General features: G+C 36.0%; 1 protein-coding gene and 1 pseudogene across 2 annotated transcripts; both read right to left on the minus strand.

Annotated features, from left to right (window-relative positions):
- Positions 1-2850: 2850 nt before the first annotated feature.
- Positions 2851-8617, minus strand: LOC130512347 (protein TIME FOR COFFEE-like). Of its 2 annotated transcripts, XM_057010225.1 has the most exons (10): positions 8456-8617; positions 7973-8386; positions 7202-7874; positions 7071-7110; positions 6821-6916; positions 6438-6672; positions 6279-6345; positions 6122-6188; positions 5706-6035; positions 2851-5621 (listed from the first exon to the last, which is right to left on the minus strand). In XM_057010225.1, exons 1-10 carry the CDS (start codon positions 8553-8555, stop codon positions 3279-3281), a joined length of 4365 nt encoding a protein of 1454 aa, XP_056866205.1. In that variant the 5' UTR covers positions 8556-8617; the 3' UTR covers positions 2851-3278. The 2 variants fall into 2 exon arrangements, with proteins under 2 accessions (XP_056866205.1, XP_056866206.1); XM_057010226.1 differs by lacking the exon at positions 8456-8617 and having other exon boundaries at positions 7965-8106.
- Positions 8618-13745: 5128 nt separating this feature from the next.
- On the minus strand, positions 13746-14602 carry LOC130512483 (ubiquinol oxidase 1a, mitochondrial-like; annotated as a pseudogene).
- Between the last annotated feature and the right edge of the window lie 233 nt (positions 14603-14835).

Below are 14835 nucleotides of genomic sequence, written 5' to 3' on the forward strand. Positions count from 1 at the left end.
TTCTATATACATCGTATTCGTATGAATGAATTTCCCAACTTATACGTTTTCATTTTTTGTGCTTCATTTCCTTACGCTTGTTCAATAATGTAAATTGTAAAGTATTCGCACAAGGTACGTAGATTTTTTTATTTTCTCTAGACACATTTAACTAATTTTACTTTGTTTACTTAATATCCCCTAGTCTATATTTGAGAAGTGATTTTGCCACATATTTTCTCTACAAATGTTTTCACAAAAAAATTGTGACGTGGCTATTAAGATTGATGACATGTCATATGGTTAAATATGACATTAAACAATTATATTTAATGTTTATATACATTTGGAAATCTTTTTAGAATATGGCAATAACTCATATATTACATTTAATATTGATTTTTTTTTGTAAACTTTGTAGAAAATGGTAATAACTCATAAATCATCACTAAATAAATATATTCAAATATTACATTTTGAATTTCGAAATATTATATAATTTTACTTTTATAATTATATAACTTTTATTATCTAAAAATTTCTAAATTTTCTGAATTAAAAAAAAAAAAATCGTATTATTTGGTTTTAATTTTTGATAACTATACAATTTTATATGATTTTTAGTAATTTTATACAAGTTGATTTAATACATTTAACCAAATGAAATAAATATTTTTTTAATCTAATATTTTAACATTATATATATACGTATATATTCTTAAATATAATTTAAAATTAAAAAAATATTTACTCTTAATTTTATGCTTAATTAATGATATTTATATTAATTATTGGTCAAAATAATAAAATATATAATATTAATAAATTACATTTTAAAATATAAAATTTAACTTTTAAAAAAATCATCACTACACATGGTGCAGGAAAACACCTAGATTAATAATTGTGACATGGTTACTAAAATTGATGACATGTCTTATAGATTAATATGACATGAATAATTATATTTAATGTTAATTTATATTTTTGGTAAACTTTTTAAAATATGGTAATAACTCATATATTACATTTATTGTTGATTTATATTTTTGGATTTTTTTAAAATATGGTAATAACTCATAAATCATCATTAAAATAAATATATTCAATTATATCATTTCAAATTTCGAAATATCATTTAAATTAAAATATATATATTATTTTAGAAAATTATAAAATTAAATCATAAAATCAAATTAAATCGTAAAATCATTAGTTTCTTATATATATCTACAGATTTTATAAAAATGGTTTAATTTTAATTTTTGACAATTATACAATTTTACATATTTATTTAATATATTTAATTAAAATAAATAGATAGAAAAATCTACCTAACATTATAATTTTAAATATATACATGCACATTCTTAAATATAATTCAAAATAAATAAAATTGTTTTTATCTTAATTTTAATGTTCAGTTAAATTAAATTTATATTAAAATATTGATAAGAAAAAAGAAAATTTATAATATTAATAAAAAAATAATATAATTTATATTTATCTATTAAAAACATTTTAAATTTTTTTACTGCACATGGTGCAGGAAAATACCTAGTATCTATATATATCTCTTCATTTTTTATCGCTTAAATAAATAAACTATGTTTTTGCCGACAAAAAAAAACCAAGGTTCATTATTCATTTTTGTATGAATTTATTTTAATATATAATGAGATCCTAATAGAGAAATCATGTCTTCTTCGCTAAAAGTCAGAAAAATAATCTTACTAAAGAGAACTTTCAATTTGTAATCATGTTACATATTAAAATATTCGAATACATTCGTAGTGTTGAAAATGTATTCAATGCTACAAAGTATATGTATCTCTCATTAGATAAATGCATGTTCTTTGTGTATTTAGATGTACCTACTTGAAAACATTTTCTTGTAACAATGGTTGGTCCTGCGTTGAAACTTATGAAAATTAGTTTCAAGTATCAAAATTTATATAAAATTTTAAGGAAATTAAATTTTTATCTTGTAGTTTAAGGGAAAAATGTTTTAGTGTTTTTAGGTGGCTAAGTACATTGGATCAAAAATGAAGATATGTATCTATTAAAAAAATTGAATTTTTTTATTTATCTTATGTATATTATTTGAGAAACGATTTGTTTAATTATCATTCATATTTATTCTCGTGAAAATAACATGTCTGAGAAAAATTATAACATGATATCACGTAATTATGACGTGTATAATTTCTTTTATAAACATTTACATTTTTGGTATTTTTGAAAAAAATATAGTAATAACTAATAACTAATACTTTTACGTTAATTATTAAAGTAAATTTTCCTTATAAAAATTATTTTTTCAATATTTATGAAATATGATAATGACTAATTATTTATTTATGTTTCTGAAATTAAGTATTATATATATATATATATATATTAAAATTATTTGTAAGTGTGTCTTACAAATATAAAACTAAAACAATCTAATCAAATAACTTTTTGTTGATATTTAATTAATTAAAATTTTATTGTGTCCAAAAAATATTTCAATTTACCAGTTTATTAAGTAAATTAACAAAATTGATTTTTACAATTTTAACTAAAATAAAAATGGACAGACAATAAGGAAAATTGCATTTTAAATTCAAAAGTGATAAAAGCTAATATTTTAAAAGAGCGAATAGGGATACATGGTAGAGAAAAAGAGCTTACATAGCTAATTTGGCAATTTTTTTAAGAAAGTTTGAACGCGTGGGGCTTTACTTCCACCATCTGTCTGAATGTCATTTCCATTTTTACAACTTTTGAGAAGTTACATTCAGTGTTCAAAAAAAAAAAAAAAAAGAGAAGTTACATTCAAAGCAATTCATTGTCCTACTGCATCTGATTCAGGCCGTAAAGAAAGTAGACAGATAACATATCAATACATTCATCATACGGTTTCATGCTTCATACAAAATTCAACTAAAATTAACAAACTACATAATCCACTAACTGATGATCCGACGAAACAGGCCAACACAATAACACATCAGTACAACGTTCGTTAGCTCTTGTTCTTTTCTTTTTACTAACTAAAAATCATCACCAAACACCACTCAAACCTCCACAAGAAGAATGAATAAATATTTTCTTTTTTTTTTCCTAGGAATCGAAACGGTTTGGTTCCTGTCAGGATAATATAAACACTAAGTCTATCCCTAGTGAGTGATCTGTTCCGTCTGTTTCTTGCTTCCGTCTCGCCAGCACAAGCTATATACACCGGCACTTCTCAAACCATTCAGAGCTTCTTAACTTTGTAAAGTTAATAAATGGTTTTTTTAAGGGGTGGTCTTTCACTCACCCGATTGTTGCTTCTGATCTACAGGTTTAACTTGAACTGCAGAGGGAACCGCGTGAACATACGGAAGCCCGAACCCCGGAGGCCCTAGCTGATGTTGCTGCGTCTTCCCTCCTTTTATGTTATTGCCTCCTGCTGCAACCATGGCTTTTGCTGGATCTGACGTGGCAGTAACGGATCCCGTGGTGCTAACAGCTGGAGGACACGCTGCAGAACCTGGTTGTTGCTGATGTCTTTGAATGTAATAACCACCAGAAGGAGACATAGTGATCTGCTGCTGTTGAGATTGCATATATGGCTTAGAAAAGAATAGCTGCGCTTGCTGCTGCTGCAACCCATGCTTTGGCAACTGTTGTTGTTGTTGGGACTTGGATCCAGAGCTCGTGGTGGGGTTTCCAAGAACTGAAAGACCATTACTCCTTCCAGCTATGGACGCAGGCTGCAAGTTCTTGGACGGCTGAGATGATGAGTGAGTAGTAGAGGAAGCTTGTCCAGCTTTGTTCACCGCTGAAGAAGCCGGAGCAGTTGTTCTTGGGCTCCCGCCGGTGTTTTTGGAGACCGAAGACGTAGAAGGTGACCCAACTAACATGGGAGAAGACGGAGCCTGATTGTTGGTACCTCCTTGCACCTGCTGCAGTGGTGAACCAGAAGAAGCTGTATGTTTTGAACTTGCTGCAAAAGATATCTGCGACTGCTGCGGGCGGCTTTGCTGTTTATGCGATACGTTTCTCGGGGCAGACGAAGGAGCAACAGATGATGATGGTGAAAGTACGGAAGGAGACTGAGGTTGGGAAGTGTTTGTCGTCCTGGGCGAGTTGTTTTTCCACTGAGGAGACTGCACCTGACTGCTGCTAAGGTTTTGAGGAAACCCTGAACTGGCATTTGGGAATTTAGCGGTGGTTCCCGCTGGTGATACGGTGATATTGTGATCAGCAGCAAAACCACTCCCATTACTCGCCACAGGCCCTTTGGTTCTAGCAGAAGAAGCAGCGACCGAAGTTGCATACCGTTGCTGCTTCTGGAGATACATATAAGGTTCCTGAGATTGACTACGTTGCATATGCTGCTGCTGCAGGTGCTGATTCTGCTGTTGCATATGCTGCTGCATCATCTTCTGTTGCAGATGTTGATGAGACGTCGGCATAGAACTGGAGCTCTGTGGCTGAGCAGAACCAAGGTTGAGCAAACGGGATGTATCGACGATGCTACCACTCGGAACAGCAGAAACAGATGCATCACCCAACTCGTGTTTGCTAGAGAAAGCAATAGACTGTCCACCATTCACACCACTCGTTTTCCCTGAAGCTCCTCCTTCTGTTTTTCTTTGTTCTTCCATCCTCTTAGCAGTAGCGTTAGAGCCGGATTTTCCTTCTAAAGGAGCACTGTAGTTCATTTTCTGCTGCGTCGCCTGAGTAGTAACATTCGCTGCCATCATTTGATAGCCTTGCCTTGCTGCTTCCGGAATACTCTGGAACGTGGTTGATGGCATGTTCAGGGAAGGAGCGCTATTAGCTCCATTGAACGTAGCGAAGGTCATAGCATAGCCCTGGGGCTGAAACGATTCCGCACCAGCCTTTGAAACCTGCTGTTGTGACTTCTTTTCACCATGATTGCTGGAAGATACGACCACTCCACCACTTGGGGGTGCTGAACTCATCAAACCAAAGTTAGTTGGTTGCATCTGCATACCATAGTTTTGGCCATGGGGAAGATTGGAACGAGAACCCCGGCCATCAGCGGTTGATGGGGTATCTTCTCCTACAACGTCGCTATGTTGAGTCGCATTCTCTCTCGGTTGCTGCCTTTGCTGGAAACTCAAAGACTGAGATTGGACTTTATGAGTTGGATATCCTTGAGAGCTCCCGTGAGGTCTCAGCTGTTGGTTCTGCAGATGTTTTTGTGCTGCTGAGGAACCAGAGGAGACACTTCCATTCTGGTTGCTTGGAGCATGGCTCTGGAGCATTTGACCAGCTTGCTGCTGCTTCTGTGGCTGAGAAAAAGGAGGCTGGATCATTTGGGAGGAGGAATAGAACGAACCATTAAAAAATGGTATTGGCTGCTGCCCAGGAGCTCCTCTATAAGCAGGTGGTGCACCAACATGTGCTGGGACTGGAAATGGATAGCCATTGTTCTGCAAGATGGCCATGTATTGCGTTTCATTCCCCGGCATGGCTGGATAACTGAAGCTCATTGTTGGTGCAGAACCATTCATTGAGGTTGCATTAGCTGTCGCACCAGAAGATGTGTTGCAACTATTCGGAGGTCTGACAGATACGGCAGCTATTGCAGCAGCTCCATGAGGCTGTTGGCCCACGGGGAAAATGAATGTAGGACCATGCTACAATAAAAGAAACAAAAGAAAACACAATCAGCTTTGTAAGAAAGACCACAAAAACCTAATATGACAAAAAAACAAACTAACCATGATGTTATTAGTTGCACCGGGAGGCAGAGCTTGTTGGAGCAGTATTTGATTTCTCTGACTTGTATCCGAGCTTTTAGAAGTAGATTGGGAGTTTTCATCTGGAATTGGGTTGGAACTTCTTCCTAAAACAGTCCCCTGTAGTTCTGTGGGAGGCATGAGACTGAGATTGCAGGCCTTGGTCCCATACAACGGAGCTGAGCCAATTGCTGCAGGCCAGAAAGGATTCATCTTGGTGAATTGCTGATGTGATTGAATGTTTCGAGCGATGTAGCAGTGTGTTGCACATCTCTTAGGCCTCGGTTGGTTAAAAAGTAGAGGAGGAGGAGGCTGCAGGAGAGATCGAAGTGTTTATAAATCAGTAAAGAAAGGAAGAGAGGATTCTTTAAATTAGATCAGGAAGCGATCAAAATTACCTGCATGGCCGCAGATGATAAGGAGCTAGTATCCGTAGGGACAACTCCTTGTGTAGACGGCAAATATCTGTTTATTTAACCGCAGAGTTAAAAATTGAAGGAAAAAATGAGAGAAATTTACAAAGTTTCATTTGATAAAATTACAAAAAACGTATACCCCATTGTAGGAAGAGCTCCAGGCCAGCCAGGCATCGACATATGTAGAGGCAATGAGTTAACTTGAGCTGGAAATTTCAGGAAAAGTAAAAATTAAGGAAATCAAAACTTGCGCAAGAGTAAAGACAAGAACTCAAGAAAGATGAAAAAGCTTACTTACCAGTTTTAACTGGAACAGAATGTTGTTTTTGCGGTGGTGGCGGCTGTTTCTGAACATGATGATTGTTCGTTGTTATACCCATTTGATCAGATTTATCCAAGTCGAGTTTAGGTTCACAGTTCCCCTCCGACTTATGAGGTTGTTCGGCTTCAGCCACTGATCTAGGTCTCTTCTTCTCCCCAGACTCAAGAATCGTCGCCTTATCTCCATCTTCCTTTAGCAGTGGCTTAGCTTCCTGCTTTCATCATCATGCATAACACGTGACATGAGAGAATTTAAAAAGTGGGAAAAGGGAACAAGATAAGAAAAGAGAGCCAAAAATAAAAGAAAGTAATGATGGATGACACAATATTACCAAACACACAAAAGTAGGACCCACTCACCGTTTCCACCACTTCCGTGACTTTAGGTTCCGCTTCTGCTGCCACACATTCCATCTCACCGACTCTCTCCGATGACGATCTAATCGGCGGTGGCGCCTAAACCGGTTTTTAAAAAATTAATATAATATTTAAAAGTAAGATAATATTTTTTAAAGGAGGAAAAAACAAAAAAATTAAGATAATAATTTTAGAATGGAGGAAAAAAAACCTTAAAGTTACAACAAAAAGAAAAGAAAAAGCTGAAACTTACCATCAGATCTATCTCAAACTTCTCCTTCTCCGGCGAGCTTCTGCATGATAACAAAGAAACTTCTCTCAGCACCAGAGAGTGTAAGGTTTTAAAAAAGTACCAAAAAGATGTAATAGATTGAGAGTGCTTACTGTTTAGCTCCATCACCATCAGATCTAACTCCAAAACAAGAAGATTCCACTTTCGGCGGCAATACAGTCTCCTCTTTGGACGAAAGATTATTATTTACTTTCTTCTCAGCTGATCTCGAATCTAATCCCACGTTGCTTTCTCTGAGCTGTGGATTGGTCGAATCCAACACCGAGCTGGATCCTGATCTCTTTATTAGCTCATCCCCTAACGGAACTTGACTTTTCAATGGAGGTTCGGCCTCGGGCTTAATGGCGCGTGATGATGGTAAGCTTGAACTGTTCTCCTCGTCGTCGTACTTGACATGCCTCGGCTTCTTCCTTTTGATATCATCTACAGTAGTTTTGGCACCACCTGCTTCCTCTTCTTCTTGTTGTTTAGATGTTGGCGGCATCCTCATCATACCGTACAACACCTCTGCGATCTCTATCTCAATCTCGTCTTGAACAGCCACCGGAGATGATGATGATGATGATAACTTCTTCGGCGGGAGCTGCTTCTGTTTTGTCTTCAAATCAGAAGCAAACTTTCTTTTAGTATTGGATGAAGATGGAGAAGTAGGAGCTGGAGGTGGTGGTGAGGGAGACGCTAAGACTCTAGCTGGAGACGTCGTCCTGTGGTCACCGTTAGTAGTAGCATTAGACGCCCATGATTCATGCGGTCTCTTTGTACAAGCTGTGTGAAGACAAAAGAAGAGAAGATTAGATTTCACCAAATGACAAAAGAGATTAAGATTCGGCTGAGAGAGATGTGGTAGGTTTCCACCTCTCTACCTGACCGTGCTTTCCTAGGAACCGCTACGCCTATCATCTCATCCGCCGCCTTCCACGACGGCGCCGCCGCCGGAGACGGTGGCGATCTGAAACTTTTCGTCGTCGGCGGAAAGTGTTTCCTCTGGTGGTTGTTTGAAAGAGACGATGAGAATATATTATTCGCCGGAGGAAGCGTCGTCTTCGCCGTGGCTCCGCCGTCGTTGTATTCTTCATCGTCGTTGACACTCTCTTCCGAGCTGTCGTCGTCGTCGTCTAAATTACCGTGAGCCATTATCAAACGTTGTTCGCCTCTTCTCCTTTTGCTCCGGCTATGTAACCGATCTCTCTCCCTGTGTTCACGTTCCCGATCTCGTTCCTTCTTCGTACGATCTCTCAGCCTCGCCGCCTCCGGTAACTCCACCGGACCTTCATCCTCTGTAAACAATCCATCAGAATCAAAACGGTGTCTCTCAGATCCGAAGAAAAAACAAATAAATAAAAAACCTGGAGAGTCTCTGAAGCTTCCGGCTCTATGTCTCCGCCGTGACAAGCCGTTTCCGACAGCAGACATGGGTACTCTTCTACCTTCTCTGTTTCTATCCATCTCTCTCTCTATCTTTTTCTCTCTCTCTCTCTACTTGCTTCCCATTATCTCATCCTTTATTATTTGTGTGCTCCTCTTATTAAAAGAAGTAAGCGAATAAATCCACGGCTCATATCTCCTTCCGTGTTACTTTCTCGTTATCTTCACCGTCGCTCTGTACGCATCCAACGGTAGAGCTTCGCTTTATGCCAGCGTGACAAAATCCTGGCCCTCCGTAATAAAGATCTCACATCATTAACCGATATTTCCTCTTTTATTGTTTTTCTTACCACCGAAATATTATTTTAGTAGTCAGCATCCGATGTGGTACCCACCCAAAATGAGTATTATAATAAATAATTATTTTATATTTTATAATGTTTTGTTTACGTTTATTTTCGGAAATCGGGTATTTAATAATATGAGTTCCGAGTCCGATTCATGTGAAAATATTGTTCCGACTGTTACCAATTTATTAGACATTAAGCTGCCACGTGTCAAGAGTTTGACATCACATGCTTCCTTGTATGTTATTGCTGCCAATTTTTTATTGACTTTATTGTGTCAACAATTAGACAATGAAATGAATCAAGAAATATACCGAGAGTCTTAAAAAAAAAGATGAGATTAGTACTAAAAGCAAAATTAATTCGATTAATGTTTGTTTAGAAGGCTTCTGTGGTAGTGTACTATATTGTCCACTAATGCCGATGACTCGTGTGGAAAAGAAAACAAAATACTGACATATGCACGCACAAAGGTGAAAATTTTATTCAAAATATGTCCTGAGAAGATGTATCACCGGCTATTACCGGTAGACTAAGACCTTGGTAAAAGCAAATTTTACCATCGAGTCACTGACCACCAACAGACACTGATCCAACCGGTAAAAATAGTCATATCAGGTTCTTCTCCCTTTCTTGCCCTTATTAGTAACAAATTAAATGGCTCATAGTATTTTAACGAAAGTCCTAAACATTTATTGGCGCTGCAGTAATTAATTGACTTTCCTCCAATTATATAAATTTAACAGACTACTTTAAATTCTTAGAATCTGATGTCAAAAAAAATTCTTAGAATCTGATCATCAAAGAAAAAAGTTCAAATAAGTTATACTAACGTATATCTCTTTTTGTGAAAATATATATCTCTCAGTTAAAATATATATAAATATCAGTTAACTACTTACAATCTTAGTTATAATATCTTCGAATCATAAATCAAAATAGTTGAGAAACATATCAGCCATATATTTGATCATTCCAAGTTTAGATGGAAAAAGGTAGTCAAAATGACATAACTGCAAGTATCTCTAAAGAATTAACTATATGGTCACATATGATTATTTCTAAAATAAAAATTGTTATAATAGTCACTAGATTTGTTTTTTATTATGTCAGAAAAATGATAAACTTGTTAACTAAATCAGTAGGTCCACATAAATCTAACAAGTATACTTCAACCCATTAATGAGAATGGACGGCTGAGATGATTCCTTGTCAGTGCAAAATGGTCACCCAGTCGTTAGATTTTTTCTATTTTGTGTTGTTTTAATATTTTGGCAATCTGACTTGGCAGAATGCGTCATCAAGGAAAAAAAAGACGTTGAGTTGGCACTTGGCACCCAACCGGTTGATCTGATCCGTTCGTTGGAGAAACACTCAACGGTTAAGATGAGAAGAGATAGAAATGCATGTGGGGACTTTCTTCACTCAAGTCACGGTCACGGAACTTCCTAGAATTATAGGGCCCGTAGTTAGCTGCCAATGTTGAACTGCATGCTCCTTCCTTTTTTATCAATTTTTCTTTCTCTGCTACTTTCAGTTTTGTTTTGTTTACTGATCTAATACTATTGTTCATGTTAAATTTTTTGTCTATTTATATTTAAAAATAAATGCTTAATTATAAGCTTTACAAATAAATAAAACAACTCTGGATTTTAGATCTTGTATATATTAAAAATATCAAATACTAATGATTTCGTAATTTACCATACTGAATTATTTGGTGGATCTGACCAAAAAATATCGGTGGACTAATTTAGCTTTTCCATTGTTTATATTTTGACATTTTCTCCTTTTTGACATTTTCCCCCAGAAAGATATAAAATACAGTAAGATCGTTCATGGGGATAAAAAGGAGACTAAATGACAGAAAAAGTTTAATTTTAATTAGACAATCCAATAACGCATTTTAAAATTACAATATTATCTATATTTTTAAAATTTACCACTATTTTAAAAAGCTAAATTGAATGTGTCGCCTATTAGAGTCCACGTAAAATATTATATTTTGTAATAAAAACACCACCAAGTTTTTGGTCAATGGTTAGGATTAATGCTTGTAACTAATAACAGTGTAATGACTAGACTAAAGCAGTAGGTTTAGTCGTTTGCTCTCGAATAATCCCCTTTTTATCTCTTTAAAATCTTTCAGAAGAAGAGGTTTCGCCGTTTTTTATTCTCATCACCAATTCTTCCAGTGTGCATCTCGACGGTTCAGACTTTATATTCCGGAAAGCAGTGGTTTTCTCAACACTCTTCGCCGGTTCTTGACTCCGGGAAGAAGTAATTTCTCTACATCTTCTTCGCCGGCTTTTCACAGGGGTTTTTCCCGATTGCGATCGTTTATCAATCTAGGAGGTTCAATTGGATTGACGTCAGTTGAATTTCTGATAAGATGAGAACGATTTCTTTTGTCTCGCTAGAAGCTTTTCTTTGCGGAGGAGATCTCGACTTGTTCAGATTGATGATATCCGGCGAAGGTTTTCAAGCGGTGACAAGGTCAGAGATGGGTGAGTCGTGAATAGCGAGTGGTGTTTTCCGGTGGTTTGGGATGAGATCTCGGGACAAACCCGATGAAGCTCTTCCTTTGAATAGATGACACGCGGAAAGATGGTGGCGAAGGCAGTTGAGCCGTGAGTTCCGGCGAAACCAAAGGCGGTTTTCGTTTTCCGGCAGTGCCTAGGTGGTTGGGTCACGATGTTGTAACCGATTGACGCGTGGTAAGAATCGTGGGCGTCGATGCGTTCTAGGGAGGACGCATAGCAATGGAGCCGCGTTATCTGAGCGGTTTGTTTACGTGGGTTGGGCTTAAAACCCATTTTGTTTTTCCATAATAGGTCTGTTTGTTGGGCTTTCGTTGTAATACTGTAATAGTCCCTTTAATAAATTTACTAGACGGAAAAAAGACTAAAGCAGTAGATTCACATAATTTTACAGTTACGCGTTTAAAAGCGCGTGAATAACAAATTCGGCATGTATTTGGGATCAGATTCTCTTGATTAATATAAACACGAAACGTGGAATATTGCTTTCTATTATATCCGTCGGCTTGGATCTTGTTTTTGTCGATACTCTTTCTAGTCGCTTAAATATCTCTCTGTAGTTATAGAACAATCAAAAACATAGTTAAAAGAAGAGAATGCTAACCTCACGGCCGTTCCTGGTATGCATAACAAAGTCTTTTTCTGACGTGGTAGTTTAACTATGGTAAAATTACGTTATCTCGTGGATGAGCGGTCTCGTAAATCTCTTTATGTTTGAATATATTAAAATAATAATAAAGCACAGAGAATGCCACGTTGGAATATTGGGTGCTGCCAAATAAGTTTGTCGGTTTTTCGATGATTTCACTTTGTTATTCAGAAAAAAATGATTTTGCTTTAAAATCATGAACATAATATAAATAAATAAGGAACCATAAAAAGATAAAATCATCAATGAAAAAATGAAAATATCAGATAGAAAACTTACTATTACTAATATTGACAAGTTTATACGTGTTGACTTTTACAGTTATTGCCTTTTTGCCAACGTTGTATCTATTTGATCGTTCGTTTAACCCTAGCCGTCAGGGGAAGATTTCTCAATCAGACCATTAAACATTACGTAAAGCGATTATTTTCTTACGTTTTCATTTAAAATGGTTTAATGTAAAAAGCATATTCAAAGTTTTGGTATATCGTATATTTTACTGTATTTGTCGTATGTGAAGGTACAGATATATCATATATGTAAAACAACATCCCTTCATCAAGGCACTAAAGCATATCCAAAGAGCTCTTTGTATTTAAATATTACCATATACTTAAACTATATAGTATTGGTAACTATAATATTAGCAGCATATCATATTGATAAAGGATTAGAGGCATTTAAAAACAATATACAACAAACATGGCACCATGACTATATTCTTTTTATATAATAATCATATCATTCAGATCTGGAATACACATTGCCACACATAATAATACTTTATACTATGAGACTAGATTAATCTTTGAAGTATTAAACATACTTTATATTAGAAACAGCTGATAGATAGAGGCTACGCAACTGATTAAGACGTCTTTATAAATTGTTATTCGTATAATTGGAGAGCTAGATAAAGAAAAGACAAAATATTAAAAATATTTTATGCCAACATTTGATGTTGGATATAGTAAATTATATGTATTTGAATAATTGATGATGAAAGAGGTATGTGGAAGTCCTTTAGCTTTTCTCTGCCATTTTGCGATGAAGAAAACAAACAGTAAAGGTTATTGGCTATCTTGATTGCTATTATTGACGTAAACTCGCCAATCGAAAAGAACTGCGTGATAGGTGCTCTTGTTCTAGTGGACACATCAATATATAATTAATTTGGTGGCATTAGAGAAAAAGACTGTGATAAGTTTGAAAGAAAGTGGTTAAGTACACATAATCACACAAATACGATATTGTTTGATAAATTTCTGTATTATAGTTGACAGTTTTTGTCTTTAATTATTATTTGATAAGACTATAATTGAGAGGTTTTGGGGGGTCCGGGAAAAAAACAAAGATGTATAAAACATTCGTTAGATGTTCCTATATACTTAGCATTCTTAGATGTTCCTAGCTAGTTTACAGGAAAAACACACATAACGTCTTCTTTTCTATGGAAATGAAGTGAAATTGTGTATTTTAGGATGCATGTCAGATATAAGAAAGCTGTTGTTGAAGACGATGGTGAAGATGATGAACAACATGGCCGCGTCAGCTCAGTGCTTGAACTAAATGATTGTTTCTTTGGAGACATTCATAACTGTATGCAATTTCTAGGATATTACATCTTTCAAAGATTAAATTTGTCGCTGATGAGTACATAACTATTGTTGGCATGCATGTGGAGGGAGACATGAAAGTGTGAAAATATAATCCATCATATAACGTTACAAACGAATAAACTAAATCCCAGGTCCTGCAATAATATAATTTTCAAGTGAAAAAAAAAGAGCAGAATATTTGTAGCAAATATAACATTCAAAGAAGTCGATTCCAATGTATGGCTCTAGTAGAGGTGGTCTTATACACAAATGAACGAAGAGGCCATATACTCTTTTCAATTTTCTTTAGAACAAAGTTTTAAACTTGAGAAAACAAACTCTTATTCAACGGGATATAGCTAAGCTCAATGGTATCCAACTGGAGCTGGGGCTTCCTTTAACTCACGACCTTGGTAGTGAATATCCTGCAAGTAGACAATGTTCAACATCATCAGTCACATAACATATAACGTTTCAAAAAAAACAAAGAAGAGAAAACACCACACTTACAGATGCAAAATGGTTAACATCACGGTGATGTGCCTCGTCGGCACGGACCACCATGACAACGTCACGAAGGGTTGCATCAGCAGGGAGCCTCCAGTAATCAATAGCAATAGCCGGAGCAGGGACGTTGTCAATTACCTTTGTCAAGCTCCTTGAGCTCAGTGTACGAATGGAATTGCTTCTTCCTCAAGGTAACCAACCTACGGTGAGCAAACTTGGGAGAGATTAGGTATCCGAGGAAATAGGCGTTGAAGAAGACTCCTTGGACAGTCTGATGACAAAGAGCTCTCTCGTACCATTTGGGTTTAGCGACTCCATGAAAGTCATGAGATGCATCCTCTCGTTCTCCGCTTCCTCGAGAAGGGCTTTGATCCATCTCACCGCTTTGCTCTAAAGCGTCTGAGAGATTTAAAGTGGAGTAACATTCCTCCGACCATTCCGGGCACTGCTGCTACAGTTTCGAGCTCATAGCTCGGCATCCGTATCGCCTCTGCGTTAATGGATGCAAAAGTCAATGCAACAATTTCATAGTGGATTAAATCATTTGAACTGAGAGCTCCAACACATTTGAAGGAACATGTGGGCATGACACGTATACGGTGTGTGATTTATTGGTGAGTTACGTAACATCGGAGTAGGAAAAAATAAGTATTAACTCTCATTTATTCTAATTTTCACCAAAGGCCATGAAAAATAGAAGTAATTACTCGTTTTATTCTT

This window comes from Raphanus sativus, chromosome 5 (genome assembly GCF_000801105.2).
Source record: "Raphanus sativus cultivar WK10039 chromosome 5, ASM80110v3, whole genome shotgun sequence".
Taxonomy (NCBI): domain Eukaryota; kingdom Viridiplantae; phylum Streptophyta; class Magnoliopsida; order Brassicales; family Brassicaceae; genus Raphanus; species Raphanus sativus.

Excerpts from the sequence above, each read along its gene's own strand:
- LOC130512347 (XM_057010225.1), bottom strand. The coding sequence starts at position 8,555 with ATGGATAGAAACAGAGAAGGTAGAAGAGTACCCATGTCTGCTGTCGGA. Across the intron at positions 8,387-8,455 it reads AAGCTTCAGAGACTCTCCAG|AGGATGAAGGTCCGGTGGAG; the intron begins GTTTTTTATTTA and ends GATTGTTTACAG. Across the intron at positions 6,673-6,820 it reads TCACGGAAGTGGTGGAAACG|GAAGCTAAGCCACTGCTAAA; the intron begins GTGAGTGGGTCC and ends TGATGAAAGCAG.